This window comes from Anabrus simplex, chromosome 6 (genome assembly GCF_040414725.1).
Source record: "Anabrus simplex isolate iqAnaSimp1 chromosome 6, ASM4041472v1, whole genome shotgun sequence".
Classification (NCBI taxonomy): domain Eukaryota; kingdom Metazoa; phylum Arthropoda; class Insecta; order Orthoptera; family Tettigoniidae; genus Anabrus; species Anabrus simplex.
The window spans coordinates 321,763,394-321,789,906 of NC_090270.1; the positions used below are offsets into that span (position 1 = coordinate 321,763,394).

Below are 26,513 nucleotides of genomic sequence, written 5' to 3' on the forward strand. Positions count from 1 at the left end.
AAGTTTTAATATGTAGACACACTTATTTTAAAAATTCACCCCCCCTTTTCACCCCCCATATTTGGATTTTCCAAAAACGAAAAAATACCTGCTTCTTTAGTTTTAAAGTAGATCCCAAATACCAATTTTTAAGGTCTGTAATATCTCCAGGTTCTGAAATATAGTTAGCCTCATTAAAGGCATTCAATCTTTTTTTTCACCCTTTTCCACCCTTCCTATTGGGATTTTCCGAAAACAAAAAATACATGTTTCTTTATTTTTAAAGGAGATTCTAAATACCAATTTTTAATCTATAAACTTTAAAAGTTTTGAGATATAGATACACCCATTTTAAAAATAAGCCCTCTTTTCAACCCCCCCCCCCATTAATTGGATTTTCCGAAACTAAAAAATACGTGTTTCTTTATTTTTAAAGGAGATTCCAAACACCAGTTTTCAGGTCTGTAATATCTTCAAGTTCTGAAATATAAGTAGCTACATTAAAGGCATTCAACCCGTTTTTCACCCTTTTCCACCCTTCCTATTGGGATTTTCCGAAAACAAAAAAATATGTGTTTCCTTATTTTTAAAGGAGATTCTAAATACCAAATTTTACATCTATAAGCTTTAAAAGTTTTGAGATATAGATACACTCATTTTAAAATTTCACCCCCTTTTCAGCCCCACCATGAATTGTATTTTCCAAAAACAAAAAATACGTGTTTCTTTATTTTTAAAGGAGATCCCAAACAACAAATTTCAAGTCTGTAATATCTTCAGTTTCTGAGATATAAGCATTCTCTTTAAAGGCATTCAACCCTTTTTTCACCTCTTTTTACCCCTCCTATTGGGATTTTCCGAAAACAAAGAAATACGTGTTTCTTTATTTTTAATGAACATTCTAAATACCAATTTTTACATCTGTAAACTTTAAAAGTTTTGAGATATAGATGCACTCATTTAAAAAATTAACCCCCCCTTTTCACCCTCCTATTAATTGGATTTTCCAAAAACAAAAAAATACGTGTTTCTTAATTTTTAAAAGCGAACAAAAGTTCCAATTTTCAGGTCTGTAATGTCTGCGGTTTTTGAGATATAAGTACCGGTATCCTGATTAAATGGCATTCAACCCCTTTTTTACCCTCTTTCACCCATCCTATTGGGATTTTCTGAAAATAAAAAATACGGGTTTCCTTATTTTTAAAGAAGATTCTAAATACCAATTTTCACATGTGTAAACTTATAAAGTTTTGAGATATAGATACACTCATTTTAAAATTTCACACCCCCTTTTCACCCCCTTAGCGACGGAATATCCAAAAATTCTCTCTTAGCGAGCACCTACATCTTAATATGAATATATCCTCAAAATTTTATTCATTTATGTCCAGTAGTTTTGGCTCGGCGATGATGAATCAGTCAGTCAGTCAGTCAGGACAAGTTACTTTATATATATATAGATAGACTAGCAAGATACCCGTGCTTCGCTACGGTATTATACTGAAATTTATAATTGAATGCTTATTGTTTTAGATATATAATCCGCCGAAATTCGCGATCTGACTCATTCTCTGCGAGAATCCACCAAAATTCCTGATCTATTATTTTACGGCACGTTTCCTCCCATTTTTAAATCTTCCTTTCCAGCAATCGATTTCGTACTTCCCGGGTTAGGCTCAGGTATTCCTCCAGGTCAGTTGGGTCCGTAAATCTTTGCCATCTTTTCCTATAATATTTTTAATACGGATATAATCCTTCAGGAGATCCGGCGTGCTGTCATACTGGGTGCCTTGGCGGCACTGAACCCGCGACCGGACTGCATTCTTAGTCATTACCCGTCCAGGAGCCGTTTCCATCGCGGTCCGCAATTTGACGACGGTCCGGAATATTATTATTATTATTATTATTATTACTATTATGTGTTGCTGGAATGGCTGATGACAGGGAAAACCGGAGTATCCGGAGAAAAACCTGTCCCGCCTCCGTTTTGTCCAGCACGAATGCCACATGGAGTGACCGGGATTTGAACCACGGAACCCAGCTGTGAGAGGCCGGCGCGCTGCCGCCTGAGCAACGGAGGATCCTTATAAGTACACTAATAACAGTAAAATCAATTGGTCTCACCTCCTTCTACACCCCACCCCTGTTAAGTTTATTTACAGCCCGCCCCCCCGAAAAAGAATTAAAAGGATGCTTGTTTCTTTATGTTTAAGGGAGATTCTAAACACCAATGTTCACGTCTATTACCTTCAGTTTTGAGATATAAGTATCCACATAAAAATAATTTACTTTTTTTCACTTCATTTCACAATAATCTCTCCTCCCCCTAAATGAATTTTCCAGCAAAAAAATACTTGTTTCTTTAATAGTAAAGGATCTTCTAAATACCAATTATCACGACTCTAACTTCTTCAGTTTTTGATTTATGTGTCCTCATGAAAGGAATTCAACTCCTTTACACTCCCACCCTCCAAGATGGTTTCCCCACCAAAACGCCTTTTTCTTTGTTTTTAAAGGAGATCCAAATACGAATTTTCACGTCTGTAACAACTTTAGTATTAGATGTATGTATTCTCATACAATTGTCAACTAATGTTTCAATTCTTTCACCCCCCCCCCCTTCATTGGATTTTCCGAGAATACGTGTTTCTTTACTTTTAAAGCAGATTGCAAATATCAAATTTCACGTCTGTAACATCTTCATTTTTGAGATATCAGTAGCCTAATTAAAAGAAGTCATCACCATTTTCAGTCACTTTACCCCCCCCCCCCCCCCGCCTTTCACCCAAGTGGTATTTCCAAAAACTAAAAATACACTTTTCTTTATGTTTAATAGAGATAAAAAAATACTATTTTTCACTTCTGTAACATGTTAAGTTTTTTAGATATCCGTAAAAATTATCATTTTAAAATTTCACCCCTTTTGGGTTCCCCTTAAGTAGAGTTTCCAAAAACAAATAACCTATATTTCTTTACATTTACAGGAGATTTACACCCACTGTTTACGTCTGTAACATTTTACGATTCCAAGATATTCTGTAGATATAGTCTTTCAAAAAATTCACCCCAATTTGTCACTCCTGTTTAACCGCCATTAATTGGCTTTTCCAAAAACTAAAAAATACGTCTTTCTTTATTTTTAAAGGAGATCCCGTATGCGAATTATCAGTTCTGTAATATCTTTCGTTTCTGAGATATGTGTATCCTCATTAAAGGCATTCAACCCATTTTTCCCCCTTTTACACCCCTCCTATTAGGACTTACTGGAAACAAAAAAATACGTGTTCCTTTATTTTTAGAGGAGATTCTAACCACCAATTTTTACATCTGTAAATTTTAAAGTTTTAAGATGTAGACACACTCATTTTAAAACATTCACCCCCGTTTTCACCCCCCAATACTTGGATTTTCCAAAAACGAAAAAAATACCTGTTTCTTTACTTTTAAAGTAGATCCAAAATACCAATTTTCAGGTCTGTAATATCTTCAGGTTCTGAAATATAAGTATCCTCATGAAAGGCATTCAACCCATTATTCACCCTTTTACACCCTTCCTATTGGGATTTTCCGAAAACAAAAGAATACGTGTTTCTTTATTTTTAAAGGAGATTCTAAATACCAATTTTTATATCTATAAACTTAAAAAGTTTTGAGATATAGATACACTCATTTTAAAAAATCACCCCCTTTTCACCCCCCCATTAATTGTATTTTCCACAAACAAAAAATACGTGTTTATTTATTTTTAAAGGAGATCCCAAACACCAATTTTCAGGTCTGTAATATCTTCAGGTTCTGAAATATAAGTAGACTCATGAAATGCATTCGACCCCTTTTTCAACCTTTTCCACCCCTCCTATTAGGATTTTCCGAAAACAAAATATACGTGTTTCTTTATCTTTAATGGAGATTCTAAATACCTATTTTTACACCTATAACCTTTAAAGGTTTTGAGATATAGATACACTCATTTTCAAATATTACCCCTTTTTTACCCCCCTTAATTGGGTTTTCCAGAAACAAAAAAATACGTGTTTCTTTATTTTTAAAGGAGATCCCAAACACCAATTTTCAGGTCTATAATATCTTCAGTTTCTGAGATATAAGTAGCCTCATTAAAGGCATTCAACCCCTTTTTCACCCCTTTTCACACCTCCTATTGCGATTTTCCGAAAACAAAAAAATACGTGTTTCTTTATTTTTAATGAAGATTCTAAATACCAATTTTTACATCTGCAAACTTTAAAAGTTTGGAGATATAGATTCACTAATTTTAAAAATTCACCCCCTTTTCACCCTCCCATTAATTAGATTTTCCAAAAACAAAAAAATACGTGTTTCTTTATTTTTAAAAGAGATCAAAAGTACCAATTTTCAGGTCTGTAATATCTTCAGTTTCTGAGATATAAGTACCGGTATCCTGATTAAAGGCATTCAACACATTTTCCCCCATTTTCACCCTTTTTCACCCCTCCTATTGGGATTTTCTGAAAACAAAAAAATACGTGTTTCCTTATTTTCAAAGAAGATTCTAAATACCAATTTTTACATTTGTAAACTTTTAAAGTTTTGAGATATAGGTGCACTCATTTTAAAACTTCACCCCCCCCTTTTCACCCCCTTAGCAACGGAATATCCAAAAATCCTCTCTTAGCGAGCACCTACATCTTAATATGAATGTATCCCCAAAATTTCATTTCATTATGTCTAGTAGTTTTGGCTCGGCGATGATGAATCAGTCAGTCAGTCAGGACAAGCTATTTTATATATATATAGATATTAGTATTAGGTTTTTAATTTTTAATATGAAACGTGTTTTGTTTTTCCGTTTTGACATGTTTCTTGAGCGGAATGTGTAACGTCTAAATGTTTGTTCCCTCTCACTCAATTTCTTTCGCGCTGACTACTCAATAGACAAGCGATCTATGACGCCACCTGCGCGGACGTCTTGTTTGCTCACTGCTTTTCAGATTCCGTGTATGCATTTTAGTAATAGGTTGGTGCGGTAGAGGAAAGTAGGAATGATTTATATACTGAAATTTTCAGAATAGGTACGGTTATCAAAACCACAAGTAGGTATAGTTTTAAAAACCTTAGCCGTTAATCAAAATTTAAAGCAATATCAAGATGAAACTGTGCCATTTTTTGTTCTTACTGTCTACATACTACGTAAGTCTGAAGTATCAGAGCGTGTCCATAGTAATTCCAGTCCAACTTCTTGTAAATACTAATGTTATAAGTGAGTGAATCAGGCAAACATGTTTAACTTGTTGCATTGATCTCTTTTCAGACATGAAACTAAAGATGTTTTGTTTCCTTCCCAGAAAATGAAAGTTCTAATACCTATGTTATTTGTTTCTCTGCAGGCCTCTCGCCCTCTACTATCAGTATGTGGAGCAAGACAGGGACTACATTTGTTCCAACAAACAGGACAATGGCATGCACTCGTGTAGTGATCTGCCGCCTTTCAAAGTAGGCGACATGGTGTGCAACGAATCAGCTGTGCCATTTAGCTCAAATCTGCCCACCAACACGTCTTGTGTCAACTGGAACCAATACTACTCCGACTGCATACACACGCCTAATAACCCGTTCCAGGGTACTATCTCCTTCGATAACATCGGCCTCGCCTGGGTTGCTATTTTCCTGGTTAGTATTATCCTGTTCCCTTAAGGAGAAATGTTATTGTTTTGATTAATGATTTCAGATTGTTCCTATATTATGTATGGCTTAGACTTAACATAGGACACTCTAAGTACTAAATATATGGTTTTGGAGAATGTCAAAGCACGCTTTTTAAGGCTTCTCTGGAAGTGTCCAAATACGCTCGCTCAGGGTTGGTATACTTGCTCACCGCTTCGAAGATTCATCTTGCTTCATACGCGACGCCGTAGAGGAACTGGACAAGACTTCGACATACAATGACCTAAAAATCTCCAGCCGTAGCAATAGTTAAGCTTACAGAGCGAGTTGGCCGTGCGCTGCTCAGGGCGCAGCCCTGAGCTTCCATTCGGGAGAGAGTGAGTTCAAACCCCACTGTCAGTAGGCCTGAAGATGGTTTTCCGTGGTTTCCTATTTTCACACCAGGCAAATGCTGGAACTGTACCTTAATTAAGGCCATGGCCGCTTCCTTCCTACTGCCAGCCCTTCCCTATTCAATCGTCGCTGTAAGACCTATCTGTGTTGGTGTGACTTAAAGCAAGTAGTGGAAACAAAAGAAAAGCTTGCAAGTTCTCCGCCAGGTACATTAGGCAGGTTCGTAGTTTGTCTGTACGAGTCCGGAAAACTCAAACTAGACTACACAAACACACTCATAAGTCTTCCCTGTAAGTGGCCTCTCATCAAGACGGCTCGACCCATGTAAGTGAGATTTCTGAAAAGGGGAGTCATGTATCTGAGGTTCGGAATTCACTTAAAACTAGAGTTCCCATGGCCTTTATCACGATATCGGCACTCAGGACAAACTGCAAGCCTTAATGACTATTTTGTATTTTTAGCTTTTCTATATATTATGTCACTCCGGCCCTAACAGGTTTTACGGTGACTACAGTATAGGACTGAGAAGGAAGTAATGCTGATGGTAATTAAAGTACGAAAATTGGAAAATATGGAAAACCATCCTCAGCTTTGCTGACAATGGGATTCGAAACCACGATTTCCTGAACGCAAGCTAACCGCTATCCGCCCAGAACCATGCCATCAACTCCCACAAAATAAATTTTTGACGTAGCCGGAAATTGAAGGAGAGTCTCCCATTCAGCAACCTGAAACAGTTAAATCAGCTTTTAAGAATTAATGACGGAATGACAGTATATTCCCTTCCTCATCTTGCCTAGTTCGCCTCATAACAGCACCGTTATCGACTTCTGCATAATCTTTGGTAGTCCTATTGAGGATTCAACCACCCTTCGGCCTGATGGCTTAACAGATATGTATAGTTGGATATTTGGTCACTCTCTGATATTTAACGGCTATTTAAATTTCTGAATTGGACGTTTTGACCAAAGAGAACGCTCCCCTGAACCTAGTCTTCAGAGTGCACTCTCCAGTACACATGTAACCGCTACCTTTCTGTCACAATTCATATCTTTTTTTTTTTTATATCAAATTTCCCTCTCTAGTGAATGTGCATTCAGCAGAACGTAATGTTTGATAGAGCTGTGAGGGAACCTGCTCCATTGAAAGACCTATATTCCATATTGCTGACATGGAAACGCTCTTCTGTCGCCGTGGTTAGTCCAAATGGCGCTGTTCTCAGGCCTCCAGACTTAATGAGAAAAACGAGAGGCTTTTTATCATTAAACGCGTTTCGCTCAATGCACTACCCCTATAGAATGAAGAGCTATTCTAGCGAGTAAACACATAAAGATTAAATGAACAAAAATGTTTCCCAAACATAAATTCAAACTTATGACCAGAAGCACAGTGTTTTACTAAAGTGGAACGTACTTTGGGCTCTTGAAAGACATAATAGAAACTGTGAAGGAATATTGTAGTTTTACGTCACTGTTTATATCAATTCAATCAATCAATCAATCAATCAATCAATCAATAAATCAATAAATCAATCAATCGCCACTGATCTACATTTAGGGCAGCCACCCAGATGGCAGATTCATAATTGCAAAGAAATTGGAAATTTATCGTACATCTCCCTTGGTAAATTATTCCAAACCCTAACTCCCGTTCCTATAAACAAATATTTGTACCCGTTTTTCCTCGTCAGTTTCCACTTTTAAAGACACCACTCAAACTTGACTACTAATGATATCTCTGCTGGAAGCTCTGTATGTATCACTTATTACTTTCTCCCAAGCCTTCCCAGCCTAAACTTTGCAGCATTTTCGTAACGTTACTCTTTTGTCAGAATTCACCCAGAACAAATAGAGCTTCTTTTCTTTAGAAATTTTCCAGTTCTCGACTCAAATAATTCTGGTGAGAGTCCCATAAACTGGATCCATACTCTAGTTGGGGTCTTACCAGAGACTTATAAGCCCTCTCCTTTACATTCTTACAACAATCCCTGAATACCCTCATAACCATGTGCAGAGATCTGTATCCTTTATTTACAATCCCATTTATGTGATAGCCCAATGAAGATCATTCCTTATATAAACACCTAGGTATTTACAGAAACTTTCACGCCATCAACGGAGTAATTAAACCTGAGAGGACTTATATTACTAAAACTCACAACCTGACTTGTAACCCCGTTTATCATTGTACTATTGCCTGGGCTCCATCTCACACTATTGTCGAGGTCTTTTTGAAGTCGCTCACAATTTGAAAATTATTTATTACTCTATGCAGTGAAATATCGTCCGCAAAATGCCTCATGTCTAATTCCCATAAATAAAAGTCACAAGCAGTTAAATCTGAGGACCGTGGCGGCTTTAAGTCCGATTTCACATTTTTGTAGCCTGCCATGCTGAGCTCTTCGAAACACTAGCTTCATGTCCAAGTCGTCTTAGGAATTTTGTAGGCGTATGTTCTAATCTTTCTGCGATTTAATTTACGTTTTCCTCCTTAAGTACACGATTTTTAACACTTCACCTCTTATCGAGTAAAGAACCAGTTTCTCTCAATATTTGTTTACGAGTTTCCGCACGGTATTTCTATGTGGAGGGCGTATACCTGAGAATTGTGTTATAAATCGCCTAATGACTTCCCTGTAAGACTCTACTTCCACATAATTGAAAATGAAAACCTACAACCTGTTTTCCAGTCATTGACCGGGTCAGGGATGTAATGAATGAAGCATATATAGGCTATTAGTACGATGGGGTCGCCACTCCCAAAGTGATATATTAATGACTGATAGATGCTATGGAATGAGAATGGAGAGTGTTGCTGGAATGAAAGATGACAGGGAAAACCGGAGTACCCGGAGAAAAACCTGTCCAGCCTCCGCTTTGTCCAGCACTAATCTCACATGGAGTGACCGGGATTTGAACCACGGTATCCAGCGGTGAGAGGCCGACGCGCTGCCGTCTGAGCCACGGAGGCTTCCACATAATTACCGTACATAAATACCCTTTCCTCTACCGTGTACAGATGTGGAGGCATTTTGAGAATTATACCCCGAAGTAACACTTCACAACTCGAGAATAGTTGGAGCGACATATCAACACTTAATGCACATTCTAAGTATGGACCTGAACTGTGAAGTGCTGTCGCTGCGCCGTGTAACGGGAAGTGATGATTCAACGGGAGGCAGATAAGCTGGGCACGCCTGCCGGCCAATCGACGAGAGAAACGCGCTGTTCATAGAGTTTCACAAACATTGAAATGTTAGGACTTCTGTAAAAACTACTCATATCTGTTGAATTTTTCCATACGAAAAATCATAGTTAGATGACATTGGCAATTTCTGCTTGCAAACCGTCAATACAGATAACTACTAATAACGTTACTTTTATAGAATGACTTACAGCCGCCGCCGGCCGTCCTCTACTGCTACTGAGTGATTGGCGATTAATACACTGGAGAGAACAAAATCGTACGAAGGTCTTTACTGGTTCACTGTCTTCATAATTCATGTTTTCCTTATAAATGTTTATATATTTCCAACCAACATTCTACGTTTATTGAGGATAAAAAATAATTACTTTCCTAGAAGTACCTCTTGACTGGAATAGAATAATCAACAGTTTAAGAAACAAAACATATTCATTTGTCGATGTTGTTGTGATTTAGGATTTGACTTATTATTATTATTATTTACAAATACATCGCAGTTGGGAAATATCGCCGTGACAATGGTTACTTACAGCAGTGTGATAATAAATCAAAGTTAAAACATAATTACCCGACAACAACAACAACAACAACGACGACGACGACGACGACGACAAGAAAACAACAAGCAACTCCATGGAAAGAAAATATTACAAGAAATACTACTAGTTTAACATTCTAAATCCAGTGTCATCATATACAATTTCATACACAACTTAAGTATATCCAGTGCTTAACATTCGTTCGTTCGTAATCTGTTCACCCTCTAGGGTCGGTTTTTCCCTCGGACTCAGCGAGGGATCCCACCTCTGCCGCCTCAAGGGCAGTGTCCTGGAGCTTCAGACTCTGGGTCGGGGGATACAACTGGGGAGGATGGCCAGTACCTCGCCCAGGTGGCCTCACCTGCTATGATGAACAGGGGCCTTGTGAGGGGATAGGAAGTTTGGAAGGGATAGGCAAGGAAGAGGGAAGGAAGCGGCCGTGGCCTTAAGTTAGGTACCATTCCGGCATTTGCCTGGAGGAGAAGTGGGAAACCACGGAAAACCACTTCCACGATGGCTGGGGAGGGAATCGAACCCCCTCTCGACTCAGTTGACCTTCCGAGGCTGAGTGGACTCCGTTCCAGCCCTCGCACCACTTTTCAAATTTCGTGGCAGAGCCGGGAATCGAACCCGGACCTCTGGAGGTGGCAGCTAATCACACTAACCAGTACACCACAGAGGCGGACCAGTGATTAACATTACGGCTTTAAATACTATAGGTTGATCTTACTACTAGCTTAACTTAAAGCTTTCAGTAGCTTCTTTTCTTTTTAAAACAAGACCATCCTCTGAATCTCAGAACACTTTATCTGATGAAAATCTCTTTGCTTTGAAACGGAATACATGCTATGGCCACTGGGAAATGTGTAAGCTCGCAGAGAAGCCCCGCTGCCTCGAAATCTTGACTTGTCCATTGTACGGAAGTCCCATTGATCTTCCACCAGCAAAGTTGCAAAACATCAAACGATTACTTGTGTTCTATACACACATGGGAGAGATACCACAATGTATCACTGATGTTCAATTGATACGGGTAAGGAGTTGATAGATTTACTGGCACGTAAAGTAGCTCCTGCGGGACAGAATCCTGGCACCTCGGCGTCTCCGAAAACCGTAGTAGTAGTTAGTGGGACGTAAAAACCAACAAGGTGGACCAAAGTGAGGGATACATTGAGTCAAAATATCCACATGAACCATGAAAATAATTTTATTTGACGTTAGTTTTCAGTCACAAAAGAACAATAGAAGTAAGTGAAGTATACTCATGATTCATTAACGTATAATTAGTCTAACAACACATACCGTTGGTATACATATTAAAATTCATTACTAAGGATATACAAATATGAAGAGACACATTTTGTTGCCTTGTACGAAAGATGTAATATTATTTTGAATAATAAATTAGTACACAACAAAAAAATGTCAAGTTTTATAGAATTACTTTTAGATAGGCGATCTCTTCGGGAAATGTTATATTTTTAAATTGGCTGTATTTATCGAAAACATTCTATTCTCTTCCTTTCGAAATATGAATTATGAAAACTACAAATCTGTTAAAGTGTAAATAAATAAATAAAATGGCGTATGGCTTTTAGTGCCGGGAGTGTCCAAGGACATGTTCGGCTCGTCAGGTGCAGGTCTTTCAACTTGACTCCCATACGAGACCTGCGCGTCGTGATGAGGATGAAATGATGATGAAGACAACACGAACACCCAGCCCTCGTGCCAGCGAAATTAACCAATGATGGTTGAATTTTCCGACCCTGTCGGGAATCGAACCCGGGACCCCTGTGACCAAAGACCAGCACGCTAACCATTTAGCCATGGAGCCGGACTGTAAATAAATGATCTTTCATGGATAAAAAATAATGTTATCAAGTTATGAACACAGACATCAAGAAATCTACAAAATCCGTCGTATGGCATACACTAACTTACAGCAGTGAAGCTTGAGTACTGAGTAAACTAGAGATAGTCCGGAAGTATAAGTGTGAGTATAGTAAGTATGATAAGAAAAGTTGGGTGCACAGAAGAAAACAAGCGCAGAAGTGAAGGAAGAAAGAAGTTTAATGGAAAAGCAGGAAAAATTAAGTTACGACACAACGACTTCTTCATGAACATTCTGGAAAAGTGGATATTAGAGAAGAAAGGAACAAAGATACGGAGGTAACCCCACCTTGAAAACATTAAAAGAAGAATGTGACATTAAAGATACCATACGATGAAAAGAAGCATAGGAAGATAAAGAGGAATATTTTGCATCGACATAATCATTCTTTAGAATATTAATGAATAGGTATGGTATCTGAATGAAATCACCACCAGCATTCGTTATTTTGAAATTCACGTCCCTCTAGGTCGAATGCACTCAAAACTGTCAGTCATGTGGCTGTCACGTGCAAAAGAGTTATTTAAAACTGCAATCTTACTTGTCCGCTTGTTATGTATATTTCTCAAAGAAGGAGAACAGACAACCTAAGCAAACATAGATATTTACTGTATTTAAATATGTGGCTAAGCCTTTTTACGGTATTCATTGATCTAAATATTACCACAGCGTTCAAAACACGATTTAAATGACGTAGAATTTTAAATTTAGAAATACTGTGGCTTTAAAACACAAAGCAGTTATTCAGGCTTCAATGAAAAAACGAACAGAGTTCAAGCTACGGGAAATACCTAGGTTACAGCTCCTGGATTCAACACAGTCTTTGTGAGAGAACTTCTAATTCTGAGAACCACTGTAGAGGTTTTTCATACAATATTCCTCACTAGTTACCGACAATTATTCACAACCTTTCAGCATTCACTGTTAGCTCCGGGGACAAGCTCAGGTCAGAAGAGATACGAAGCAGAATACACGTGACAGACGCCCTGTTTGGAGCTACTCAATCATATTGATACTGATCTGAATATAAGGCCCAACAAGATCCCGACAGATGAACCACAAGGAATGTCCACTGGGTACCATGGAAATGTACGAGTAGAACGAACGTTGGAAGACCCCCGGAAAGGATTGCTGGATGACATCAAGCAGGCCATTGGTATACGTTTGCATCAAATGATTGAAGACAGATATGTATAAAATAATATGGAGACGTATTTTTCAGTAGCAGATGGTTAAAGGCTAAGGAAGATTGAAATTAAAACTCGGTTTCAAAATTACCCATCACCACTGATAGATAGAATACTTCAGTTAATGTTATTGACTTAATTACAATTCTAAAGCTTGATCAAACACTAAAGAGGTATTTAATGTTTTTGAGCTAATGCGATTCATTAAACCAACCAATAATTCTTCCATAACGTATTGTGGAATGCAGGGATGTCAGATATAACAACCTGTGACAATTTTTTATCCTTGATATTTAAATACATCCCTGAGATAGAGACTTGTCAGAAGAGACTCTGGTCCTATCACAACAGGCTCTCTGAAGGCAACAATGAACTGTAATTTAGAGTCTTTATTTGTGGAGTGTGAATCAATTCCCACCCTGGCGAAGGTGTTTGACGATTTTTATTTATTTATTTATTTATTTATTTATTTAATTTATTTATTTATTTATTTATTTATTTATTTATTTATTTATTTATTTATTTATTTATTTATTTATTTATTTATTTATTTATTTATTTATTTATTTATTGCAAAGGATAGTTGTAAAATACGACATTATCAAAGTAGCATAGTGAATATGAACTTTGTAATACATAATATCTGATTATAATTGTCGTTTCTCGTAGGTGATCAGCTTGGAAGGATGGACGGATATCATGTACTACGTGCAGGACGCTCATTCGTTCTGGGACTGGATCTACTTCGTTTTGCTCATTGTGGTAAGTAATTTCTGAAACAAATTTAATTTTTATATCTGTTACCCTATCACTAGGATAAAGTCTCTTCTTCATTCTTTCTTAGACTAATGTATTTTAGGATCACGGTACTTCTCCATCTTAGCAATTTCTGCTTCGCCGTTCTCTGCAGATAGTCATCCCTCATTCCGAACGCTAGTTGGATCCCCAATAGCTCATCCATCAACTGTTAGAGCTAGCCTAGTCGTCACTGAAGACGCGTGCGAGGGAAATTGGGAGTGAGGTTCATTCCCGTTGCTTTCCTCACCAACTCAGGAGGTGTTATTGCCTATCAGTCTGAAAAGCCCACTGAAATGCATGTACCAACTGACCCTATGAGTGGCATCTTCATACTTTAACGCAGGGACAAGCTACATAAGGAAAGGCATCACCGTAATCACTCATAACTCAGTCACTTTCATACTGTTAAAGACCGAGACAGCTGTATGAAAGTAACGAGCTTGTTCTAGTCCATACCATAAGATACAGAGCACCGTAGACACCGTGTCTCACTACAGAGAGATTTGGGCTGCTTACCATTCTATCTGGCCTCAGATAATTCCCTATGGTACCTTCTGTTTGCTTCCAGTGTGATATCGAAAGACCGGAATGTTAGGCAGTAATAGGTTAGAATGCAAAATTACTGGAGAGAGTAACAAGTATACACCAGCTTTCACAACGGTTATGCTACGTAATTAAGTATTTTTTCGGATTATGTTACATGTTATGCAGTACAGAATAATAAATATTACAAGATTGTGAGCAACTGCAAAAAGACCTCACAATGTAGTACGCTGAACAGCAGGTAATGGAAGGATGATAAACCGTTTTAAAAGTCAGGTTGTTGGTTTCACGTATACGAAAAGTTTTCTCAGTTTAATTACTGCGTTGATGGAATCAAAGTCCCTTACGGGGGTTATTCCAAATACCTAGGTGTTAATATATGTAAAGTCCTTAATTGGGGTAATCACATAAAGGGGATTGTAAATAAAGGGTACAGATCTCGGCACAAGGTTATGAGGGTATTTAGGGGCTGTAGTAAGAATGTAAAGAATAGGGCGCATAAGTCTCTGGTAAGACCCCAATATAATATGGTTCCAGTGTATGGGACCCTCGCGAGGATCTGTTGATTCGAGAACTGGAAATAAAATAACAGCCGCTCGATTTGTTTTGGGTGATTTCCCAAAATAAAAACAGTAGCGTTACGAATATGTTGCAGTGTTTGGGCTGGTAAGATTTGGGAGAAAGGAGACAAGCTGCTCGACTAAGTGATATGCTCCGAACTGACACTGGAAGGATGGTGTGTAATAACGTTAGTAGGGGAATGAGTTTGAGTGGTGATTTTAAAAGTAGGAAAGATCACAATATGAAAATAAAGTTGGAATTGAAAAGGACAAATTGGGACAAACTTTCATTTATATTAGAGGTGCTCAGCTGGGCGCCTGTTGAATCTAGCCCAGTGCGGCCGGGCTGGCGTGACGTAAATGCGCGCAGCTTACGTAGCAAGCGTACCTCACAGTGAAGCGAGAGATCGAACACACTTTGTAGGAAGGAAACGGTGACGTTCCATTGTCATTACGAAGCTCTCCTCCATTACTCAGTGAAATGCTGAATGGGGTACAGTATTCAAGAAAAAAGGCTGTAAGCCCAAGAAAACCGACCTTTTCAAGATAATACTGTTTAATTCAAACTGTGCTCGATGTAAACAGTCGGTTTTATTCTTTTAATATGTATACATTCAAAGAAACGTAGCACGTTATAATTTATGTTTTACAACTTACAAAGGTAGGTTTAAGGGTACGAGCTACGTTTTACAGTTCCTTGGATGGGAATGACAGTATTTCCATTTCTTAAAAAGTAAAATTCCTGTTGTTCATTCAGCAAAAAGTAATACATTTACATAATTCAACAAGTTTACTGCTTGATTTTACACAGTGATGTTGTGTTGTCTGAATTTACCTGTTCACTGAATTTAAAAATAGTATTTAGAACTTAACAGCCGTCTGATAATAATAGCTAGCCTCTAAATGGAGAGGGAGTTTCATATCGAGTGGAGGCATTGATATTTACTATCCAGATTAAAGTACAACAACAGTGTAAATGTATCTACCAAATAGAAGTAGAGTACTCTTCAAATAAATAACCTTAAGGATGTTATTCCCGGTAAGCATGATTGGATTGTTGGTGAGTTTATCAGAAATCACAAGTTACAGATTTTCCACCTTAATTCTGTATTATATTAGAATTGCTTTTAAAAGTACCTCTCAAAATATAATAGCGAAAGTTGTAATTCATTACGTACATTATAAAAATATTTGTGGCTGTAGGCCTAACTCTTTATTGTGTCCGGTCAAAATACAAAAACGTCAATGAACATTGAAAATGACGTGGATTTCTGCCCTCTTTCTTTCATTATTTTCTGTATCGCCGCGTGACTGGGATAAGTTCGCCGAACATTCACGGCTTTGACGCAACCACTGTGGCTGAATAGCATACACTCATCGCTTGCCTGCCCGCTTACAGTGCCGGGCAAACCGCGGGACGAAATGCCCAGCGTGAGCATCTCTGGTTTCTAGGAAAGGGGAGTTAGGTATTGGAATAATTTTCTAAGGGAGATGTTCAATACATATCCAAACTATTTGCAATTATATAAGGAAAAGGCTAGGAAAACAAAAGATTGGGAATTTGCTACCTGCGTGACTAAATGCAGATCAGTGGTGATTGATTGATTGATTGATTGATTGATTGATTGATTGATTGATTGATTGATTGATTGATTGATTGATTGATTGATTGATTGATTGATTGATTGATTGATTGATTGATTGATTGATTGATTGATTGATTGATTGATTGATTGATTGATTGATTGATTGATTGATTGATTGATTGATTGATTGATTGATTGATTGATTGATTGATTGATTGATTGATTGATTGATTGATTGATTGATTGATTGATTGATTGATTGATTGATTGATTGATTGATTGATTTTTAGGTGGCCAGCCCATCATACACCCTAGAATTTATGTTACTCTCGCTACCTCTATAACGTGCTAGACGACACTTCCCAATAACCAAATTAGTTTGTATTATTATTTATTATTTTTTTTTTTTTGCTATTTACTTTATGTCGCACCGACACAGACAGGTCTTATGGCGACGATGGGATAGGAAAGGCCTAGGAATTGGAAGGAAGTGGCCGTGGCCTTAATTAAGGTAAGCCCCGGCATTTGCATGGTGTGAAAATGGGAAACTACGGAAAACCATCTTCAGGAATACCGACAGTGGAGTTTGTATTCTAACCTATTACAGCATAAAAGTAAATGGGAAGATGCAGCATCTGATTATCCAATGTGGTGACGATTTGTTCACGCGAGCCCCAACAGTTTTGAAATGCAGTGATGAAGGTACGAGTTTGACAAAGATAATCGTAGATATAAACGATATTATCAGCGAAGAAGCAACCTCCAGGTTTTACAACAACAGAGATTTGATTTACCAGGATTTCGACATTGTTTGTGGCCCTAGAATTGGTCTCATTACCCATCTAAAGACATTCACCCACTCGCAAGGTGGTTGTTGTGCTCACCAGCGAGTGAATGCTTATGACAGGGATGACCATTTTTGATATTCGACCTTGAAACTATGACGTAAAGTGAACATCATGTAGCGGGCAGAGTACCTGTCTGCATTTCACTGTGTGTCCTAACGTCAATAGTGCGCTCTGCCTCAGCGGCACAACATACTAGTCAACTTACATCATGGCACAGTCAAGTTCGGCTACAATCGTTCGGTATTAATGGCGTGAAAGGGATCCGGGCAATATATAACGAAGTGTAGGCCAATGAGCCGTTACATTATGACCACCTATACAAGACGGTGTAGGACAATATTTAACCCAAAGAACCTCGAAAAATCTCTGAGGCATCGACTCACCAAGGTAGTGGAAGGAATTTTGGGGTATCTCGTAACTCAAGCGCAACATAAGGTCTTTCAGTTGGATTACAGTGCGAACCGGTTGGTGATGTTCTAAAAATCCTCTCCTCCAAGTTGAACCACAAATGTTCATTTGGGTTCACATCCGAACTGTTTTGGGGCACGGTATTAAAGCAAATTCACAGTCATGTTCCTCGAACCAGTCCACCGCAATCTTTAGCAGTGTAGCACGGCATTGCTCTACGGAAAATAGCTGAAATCAAAACGGAACACTGTCGATATGAACGGATGAACTTGGTTCCCAGTAACGTTCAGAAACCAGACAGCTGCCAATACCGGAATGACAGGCTCCAGTGTGTCCCATGAAAACATCGCCCACACGATCACAACCTCCTCATTTTCCTGTCTCCGTCCAACTGCCTAACCAAGTGTCACTGCGTCCGATGGTCCGTACACACGCTCGACCGCCGATGTTCAGAACTAGGAATCTGAATTCATCGGAACATGTGACCTTTTTCCAATTAACCACGCTCCAGTATTAACAATTTTGTTCCCACTTCACGCACTCGTGTCGGTGAAGTGTAGTCATTATTCGGGTACGACTGGGTCATCGACTCCATAGTCCCAACCGTTACAGTGCCCGTACAGTGTTTTAATATGTTTTAACCCCATTCCATGTCCGGCTCCATGGCTAAATGGTTAGCGTGCTGGCTTTTGGTCACAGGGGTCCCGAGTTCGATTCCCGGCAGGGTCGGGAATTTTAACCTTAATTGGTTAATTTCGCTGACACGGGGGCTGGGTGTATGTCTCGTCTTCATCATCATTTCTTCCTCATCACGACGCGCAGGTCGCCTATGGGAGTCAAATCAAAAGACCTGTATCTGGCGAGCCGAACTTGTCCTCGGGTACTCCCGGCACCAAAAGCCATACGCCTTTTCTTACCCCATTCCATGGACAATACACATTCTTCAACTCCAAACCGCCTGAAAATGCACACCTCCCTTTATGTTGGTTTATGTAAGGAATGCTTATAATGCAACAGAGGATTCACGTCACTCATCACCAAATTCATGTGCAATATTTTAACAAGACTTTAATTTTAACAATTCCTAAGAAGGGTCAATTATTTCAGGTGGATTGATTTTAACATTACTAATTCTAACTCATCCTCATGAAGGTTCATAAGTTTTAAACGTATATTTTATGTACACTGACTGACAGTGACAATGTAACACCAAGGAGGAGTGGTTCGAAAGGGATGAAAGTTGGGGAAAAAACAGAGACGGCACGGATGAATAATTGATGTTTATTTCAAACCGATATGCAGGTTACACAACGCAGAAACACGTCGAGGTACAGAGTCAATAAGAGTGCGGATGGTGTCCTGAGGGATGGTTCTCTATTCTCTGTCAACCGTTTGCCACAGTTGGTCGTCCGTACGAGGCTGGGGCAGAGTTTGCAAACGGCGTCCAATGAGATCCCACACGTCTTCGATTGGTGAGAGATCCGGAGAGTACGCTGGCCACAGAAGCATCTGTACACCTCGTAGAGCCTGTTGGGAGATGCGAGCAGTGTGTGGGCGGGCATTATCCTGCTGAAACAGAGCATTGGGCAGCCCCTGAAGATACGGGAGTGCCACCGGCCGCAGCACATGCTGCACGTAGCGGTGGGAATTTAACGTGCCTTCAATACGCACTAGAGGTGACGTGGAATCATACGCAATAGCGTCCCAAACCATGATGCCGCGTTGTCTAGCGGTAGGGCGCTCCACAGTTACTGCCGGATTTGACCTTTCTCCACGCCGACGCCACACTCGTCTGCGGTGACTATCACTGACAGAACAGAAGCGTGACTCATCGGAGAACACGACGTTCCGCCATTCCCTCATCCAAGTCGCTCTAGCCCGGCACCATGCCAGGCGTGCACGTCTATGCTGTGGAGTCAATGGTAGTCTTCTGAGTGGACGCCGGGAGTGCAGGCCTCCTTCAACCAATCGACGGGAAATTGTTCTGGTCGATATTGGAACAGCACATGCTGAAGAATGGCGGTTGACGTGGCGTGCGGGGCTGCCACCGCTTGGCGGCGGATGCGCCGATCCTCGCGTGCTGACGTCACTCGGGCTGCGCCTGGACCCCTCGCACGTGCCACATGTCCCTGCGCCAACCATCTTCGCCACAGGCGCTGCACCGTGGACACATCCCTATGGGTATCGGCTGCGATTTGACGAAGCGACCAACCCGCCCTTCTCAGCCCGATCACCATACCCCTCGTAAAGTCGTCTGTCTGCTGGAAATGCCTCCGTTGACGGCGGCCTGGCATTCTTAGCTATACACGTGTCCTGTGGCACACGACAACACGTTCTACAATGACTGTCGGCTGAGAAATCACGGTACGAAGTGGGCCATTCGCCAACGCCGTGTCCCATTTATCGTTCGCTACGTGCGCAGCACAGCGGCGCATTTCACATCATGAGCATACCTCAGTGACGTCAGTCTACCCTGCAATTGGCATAAATTCTGACCACTCCTTCTTGGTGTTGCATTTGCTCTGTCAGTCAGTGTATAAGAGAATGATTATTCTTTACCGTGCATTTTTCAGCCGATGATGGCTTGAATCAAGTCGAAGCATGTACTGACCAATTGTAACTCATCACGAGTAACACAAGTATTGATTAAGTTGACCTTAATTAACATTTTATTTTGTAACTGATAATCAGTACGGATCACAATGAAATTTTAAACGATTAACATTTTATGCTCAATGATGCCGAAATATAAATATTATATGCCAGAAAAGTGAATCTTAATGAGGCTCATTATAGTTCAAGTTTCATTATGATACATGTTCTCCACCAATCAGAGTTCACATTTCCATTATTATACAGGTTCTCTACCTATCAGAGTTCAGATTTTCATTATGATACAACTGCTTGACCAATTAGGAAAGGATAGTATCGCACCTGCACTCAACGCACGTGCTTCGCATTTTTTTTTTTTGCTCGTTGCTTTACGTCGCACCGACACAGAGAGGTCTTATGGCGAAGATGGGATAGGAAAGGCCCAGCAGTTGGAAGGAAGCGGCCGTGGCCTGAATTAAGATACAGCCCCAGCATTCGCCTGCTGTGAAAAAGGGAAATCACGGAAAACCATTTTCAGGGCTGCCGACAGTGGGATTCGAACCCACTATCTCCCGGATGCAAGCTCACAGCCGCGTGCCCCTGACCGCACGGCTAACTCGCCCGGTGTTTCCAAATTCAAACATGTCGGAGACACATAATTACATCAATGTGCCTTATACTTCCAATATTTCAGAACCACACGGCACATTCCCGCAAATTCACTTCACCAACGGTACGATAAACAAACTATATTTGAAATAAAGCTAGGTTATGACAACCTTCTATCAAAGCTTTGAAAATATATGACTTTGTCAAGATCTCTGATCCACTCACGGAAAATCAAAAACCCAGCGCATGCGCTCAGCGCTTTGTTCAGGCAACTTAAATGTCAAGCGACATCTCCACAGAAATTATGAATATTTAAGAAATAGAGTTATAATTATCGTCGAGCATAAACAGATAATTAAGACACTCGTATGGAAATTATATTCAAATCACGGTCATTCCATGTGAGATTTGTGCTGGACAAAGCGGAGGCGGGACAGGTTTTTCTCCGGCTACTCCGGTTTCCCCCGTCATCTTTCATTCCAGCAACACTCTCCATTACCATTTCATAGCATTTATCACTCATTAATAAATCACCTTGGGAGTGGCGACCCCATTGTAATGACAGCCTATATATGTTTCATTCATTACATCCCTACCGGGCGAGTTGGCCGTGCGCGTAGAGGCGCGCGGCTGTGAGCTTGCATCCGGGAGATAGTAGGTTCGAATCCCACTATCGGCAGCCCTGAAGATGGTTTTCCGTGGTTTCCCATTTTCATACCAGGCAAATGCTGGGGCTGTACCTTAATTAAGGCCACGGCCGCTTCCTTCCCACTCCTAGCCCTTTCCTGTCCCATCGTCGCCATAAGACCTATCTGTGTCGGTGCGACGTAAAGCAACTAGCAAAAAAAAAAAAAAAAAAAAAAAAAGGAATTACATCCCTGACCCGGTTAATGACTGGAAAACAAGTTGTAGATTTTCATTTTCATATGGAAATTATAAAACTCGCTTCGCTCGTTTTATAAACATACTTGTGTCTTAATTATTCCCATTATAGTCTTGTTACATAATGTACTATTATATTGCACTTTTTGGTCTGGAAGGTCACTTCACATTTAAAATAACTTGCATATAGCCCACCACTTGCTTTACACTCCAAGTATCATGTGCTCTGTTTCTGAACTGTTCGACACTCTCTGTATAGAATTAAGATCGCAATGTTTGTTTCAGATTGGCTCGTTCTTCATGATTAACCTGTGCCTCGTCGTAATTGCGACACAATTCTCCGAGACGAAGAAACGAGAAATGGAGCGTATGCGTCTAGAGCGAGAGAGATTCAGGTCTACCAGTACGTTAGCGTCCTCTACCAATAACTCGGAGCCCACCTCCTGCTACGCCGAGATTGTCAAGTGAGTATACCGAAATTAAAACCTTACAGAGTGACTATTGGCCATCAATTACGACTCTGTGATGATGAAGCCAGAGTAAATTTCTGAAATTGGACGTTGGTGACGGCATTGTTGACCCACATTTAATATGTTTCTCAGATAAGGAATGTTTCATTTAAGAGGTCATGTTTCTTCACAAAACAATTGGTATTGGAGCACTGAAAATCCGTGATTAATTCACGAAGTTCCTTTACATGACTAGTAAATTGGTGTATGGTGTTCTGTAACTGCATATTAGTTCCCATATTTTTCAACGATACCATAAATTCTGAGAGATACCGAACAAGTAGGCATATTCTCGCATAAATTTTTCAAATGTTGACAGATAATGGGATAACATATAGCTATTTCCAAGAGGATTCTGTCACAGCTCATACTTCACATGATTCTTTGCAATATATAGAAGCGGGTTTTTGGTGATAAGATAATATCGAAAGTGTTATGCCCCACCCCCGGCTCCCCAGATCTTACTGTGTGCGACTTTTATTGGTGGGAACAGTAAAAAATAAAGTTTTTCGGAAATAATACTCACACCCTAGATTAACTTAAAAACAATATAACAGCAGTACATTGAACAATTAAGGCGGCATTCGAAAAAAGGGCACATAAGTCAGTGCCTTTGAGATATTGAGCCTTGAAGTTCTTAAACACTTATAACTCTTAATATATAAATGATTAATTTCATTTTTATCATAAGTGTTTTTATAACGACTTACTTTTAATCTGTATTGTGTGTTAGATCTTAAAAATTCTAGTTTTACAGATAGTTAAATAAAATAAGTGCGTTATGTGCTTTTTTTTTAACCAGAGGTTACCGTTTAAAATAATGTGTACTCTAACATTTAAGATATTCATTTCAGGTACACTGAAAAAGTATAAAAGTAAATAGTATATTGGTTGTATGACATCAAGACAAACTTTTTTGACAAAAATAAGTATGTGGAAGAAAAATAAGTATGTGGAAGAAAAATAACTATAGGTGGTTAAAGAGGCCTACAAAATCAAATCTGATGACAACATAAACGTTAGGGGACCTATGTTACTGATTAGGCTCATGTAATATTTGTTCAGTTCAATAACGGTCTCTTTGGGGCAAGAGTGTACACAAACACAAATTCTTGCATCATCTATTTCACAAGCACACTATCAAACATATGTTTATAAACACTGTGCTACTGAACTGTAGTGCTGATATTTTGAACTGAACATTTCACAGAGTATTCTCAATATTGTGGCGTGTTAGAAACAACGATGGTCGTGAAAAGGCTACGTATGCCTCTGTGCCCTTTTTCCGGATGGCGCCTCAATCACGCAACAGGAACTTAAGCGTGTGAATAACAATTTTAATAGAAGATGCCATCTTCACATCACACATCAAGACATCCACAATAGAACCACCTTCAGAAACAAGTTACACACATTTAAGGGTTTCCTAGAGCCAGAAACAGCGACCAAGAAGAAACAACAATGGACGGCTGAAAGAAAAGAAGCAGCAAGCAGGAGGATGAAGGAGTACTGGCGCCAAAGGAAGTTTAAATCATGAGGAGTTATTTACGTGGTCCACAGCTGGCCAAAATCGATAGAAGAAGAAGAAGATGCCAGGAATGCTTGAATGCTGTAGGACACCACTTTCAATACCGCCTGTGAAAACTGTTTAATACTAATGATAAAGGCTATTAGGTGCATAAATAAGCAATAAATGTGATAATATCGGTAATCGAATACGCGGGAGGTTACGAATATACCACTCGGAACATTCATGTTGTCTCGCGGCCCCGCTTGGAGTGGGACACGCTGTAATTCTTACAACTGTGGTTCCGGATACGTAAGTAGTAAGTAGTACATAGCTGCCTAATACCTTAATGGAAGTAATTTCAAGTTCATTTCTACCACTCTAATGCAATCTCCTAAAGCAGTACAGTGGACACCCCGTTAGCCGGCTGTCGGAATAACCGGTCAAGAAGATGAATAATGTCGCTTCCGCTTTCCCACGGTCATGATTCCCCGCGATGCCTCCCACCCCCTCCCACCCCGTCCGTGCCGCCCGTGAACATTATTCGCACGTCGCTCACAAGAGAGGATGTCGTTTCTAGACAGTCTGCAGATCTATTTACTACAGTAAATAGGTGTGCTATTTTAGTGATTGTAAAATGAGTGCAGGGAAGAGAAAAGGCAGCATTTTAACAGTCCATCAGAAACTTAGTGCTTGTTTAAATGAAGGTCGATCTGTGCAGTGTTTTTCTCCTTGTTTAACATCGCACTAACACATCAAATGTAGCGGCCGTGACCTTAGCCTGGTGTGAAATTACGAAACCACGGAGAACCATCTTCAGGGCTGCCGACGGTGGGAGTCGAACCCACTATCTCCCGAATGCAAGCTCACAGCTGCGCGAGCCTAACCGCATGGCCAAATCGCTTGGTGTATTCCGACTTTCCATATCGTACGATTTGGACATGTAAAAGATCTCCGGTGACACATTTGGTGTTTGCACGACAAGGTTAAGCCTCAGTCATAGATCGCCCAGAAGGGATTCATCCCTCATCCATCTAGTAAAGTGAAACAGGCAGCCTAAATGGCTTCAGATTGAAATTTCTGCAGACGGTACCTGAGACCATACGTTTATTATTTGTATATCATTATTATGAGTACGTTTGCAAGTTGCTTCACGTCGCACTGACACAGAGAAGTCTCATGGGGATGATGGGATAGCAAAAGGCGAGGAGTGGGAAGGAAGCGGTCGTGGCGTAAGTAAGGTGAAGTCCCAGAGTTGGCCTGATGTGGGAACGGGAAACAACGGAAAACCAACTTCAGGGCTACTGACAGTGGGGTTCGAACACACTCTCTCCCGAAAACAAGCTCACAGCGGCATGCCTCTAACCGCACGGCCAAATCGCTTGATGTTTACATTATTTATTTATTTATTTAATTTATTTATTTATTTATTTATTTATTTATTTAATCTCGTGTCAGAAACATATACATATGTTGCACAGTTCAAATATGATATTACAGGGTCAGCCAACTGGCTGGCGTGTGGTGTAAGAAGGCCCGTGTGACGTCGGAGAGCACATGTGACGTATGAGCGCAGAAGGTGGGGAGACGCTGTCGTAGAGTGAGACGAAGAGACAGCCCCCCTTTGTAGCAAACACGTGCAGTGCCATACGTAGTGATGGTGGTAGTGGTACAGTAAGTATGGATGAACCGGGCACATCACGGTGCGACAAGCTACCTACCCCTCCGATCTTTTTATCTTTATGGGAAGATCTATATTTATTTGTTGAAAATGACAGGAATGCTACAGCTAAATGTTTAGTTTGTATATGTAGAAATAAAGTTGCTTTATAACTCTTATGCTACTTCATAACAAAGTTAGGTTACAATAAAATATGTAGAGAGAAATATGTACTACACATACCACATTGTACCTGCAGCCTTTGGGTCTCCCCCTACGAATGACGTTGTGTTTCCCCTCGCCCCTCTAGTCTTCACTTCTCAGTTACAGTACTAAGTACTTCGTTTCGCTGCCCGAGCAGAGTGTGTGACGTGTTAACTGACATCACACGTACACGCAGTTGGCTAACCCTGTGATATTGTTTGTGACCAGAACTTTGCTTCTTCCTGTGCTTTTACTATGGAGTATCGAAGGTCTTCTTGAGCACAGGAGGCTGGACACACTTGGCATAGCAGCAAATGTTGTACAGTCTTGACTTCTCCACATTAACACTGAATATTATTCTTATCAGAATATCCTCATCTAGCTAAATTAACCTTTGATCTGCCCAATCCAGATCTCAATCTATTCAGGGACTTTCCAAGTCAGCAATTCCTCATCATGGCCAGGAAGCAAAGATTCCAAAATTCTTATGCAGCCAGTAGGAAGGTAAGTCGCAGTCTTACATAGTTGTAGCCTAGCTTTCTCTGCGGTGGGTGTAAGTTCCTTTGATGTTCTAAGGAAGCTCTTCCTTGATTTCAATCGTTGCGGATGTGATTCATACCCATGCAAAACACGGGTTCCTTCCTGCTCCACTTTCTTTCCTTATTGGCAAATATTTCTTTTCGAATAGGATGTGGTGCTATTCCTGTGAGGTGATAAACAGGAGTTGATTTCAAACAGCCTGTTATAATTCTACAGGTTTCATTAACAGCTACGTCCACCTGTTTGCTATGCGTGTAACTATAGCAAACATGACAGACATACTCAGTTGCGGAATAACATAGTGCCATAGCAGAAGTTCGGGTGGTATCAGGATGATTTTCCCACTGTGATCCGATCAATTCCTTGAGCTGATTGGTCCTAGTGGACACCTTTGACGTGCAGTTTAAGCAGTGGTTCTTGAAAGTTGATTC

The 26,513-nt window shown here is 40.0% G+C and overlaps 1 protein-coding gene across 1 annotated transcript in view; it reads left to right on the top strand.

The window, feature by feature from the left end:
- Window positions 1-26,513, top strand: part of Ca-alpha1T (Ca[2+]-channel protein alpha[[1]] subunit T) — a 614,336-nt gene that overhangs the window by 229,989 nt on the left and 357,834 nt on the right. The window contains exons 5-7 of the mRNA XM_068228299.1: window positions 5,346-5,628; window positions 13,506-13,598; window positions 21,948-22,126. Of these exons, the coding sequence (XP_068084400.1) occupies window positions 5,346-5,628; window positions 13,506-13,598; window positions 21,948-22,126 (555 nt within the window). The remainder of the gene's footprint in view (window positions 1-5,345; window positions 5,629-13,505; window positions 13,599-21,947; window positions 22,127-26,513) is intronic.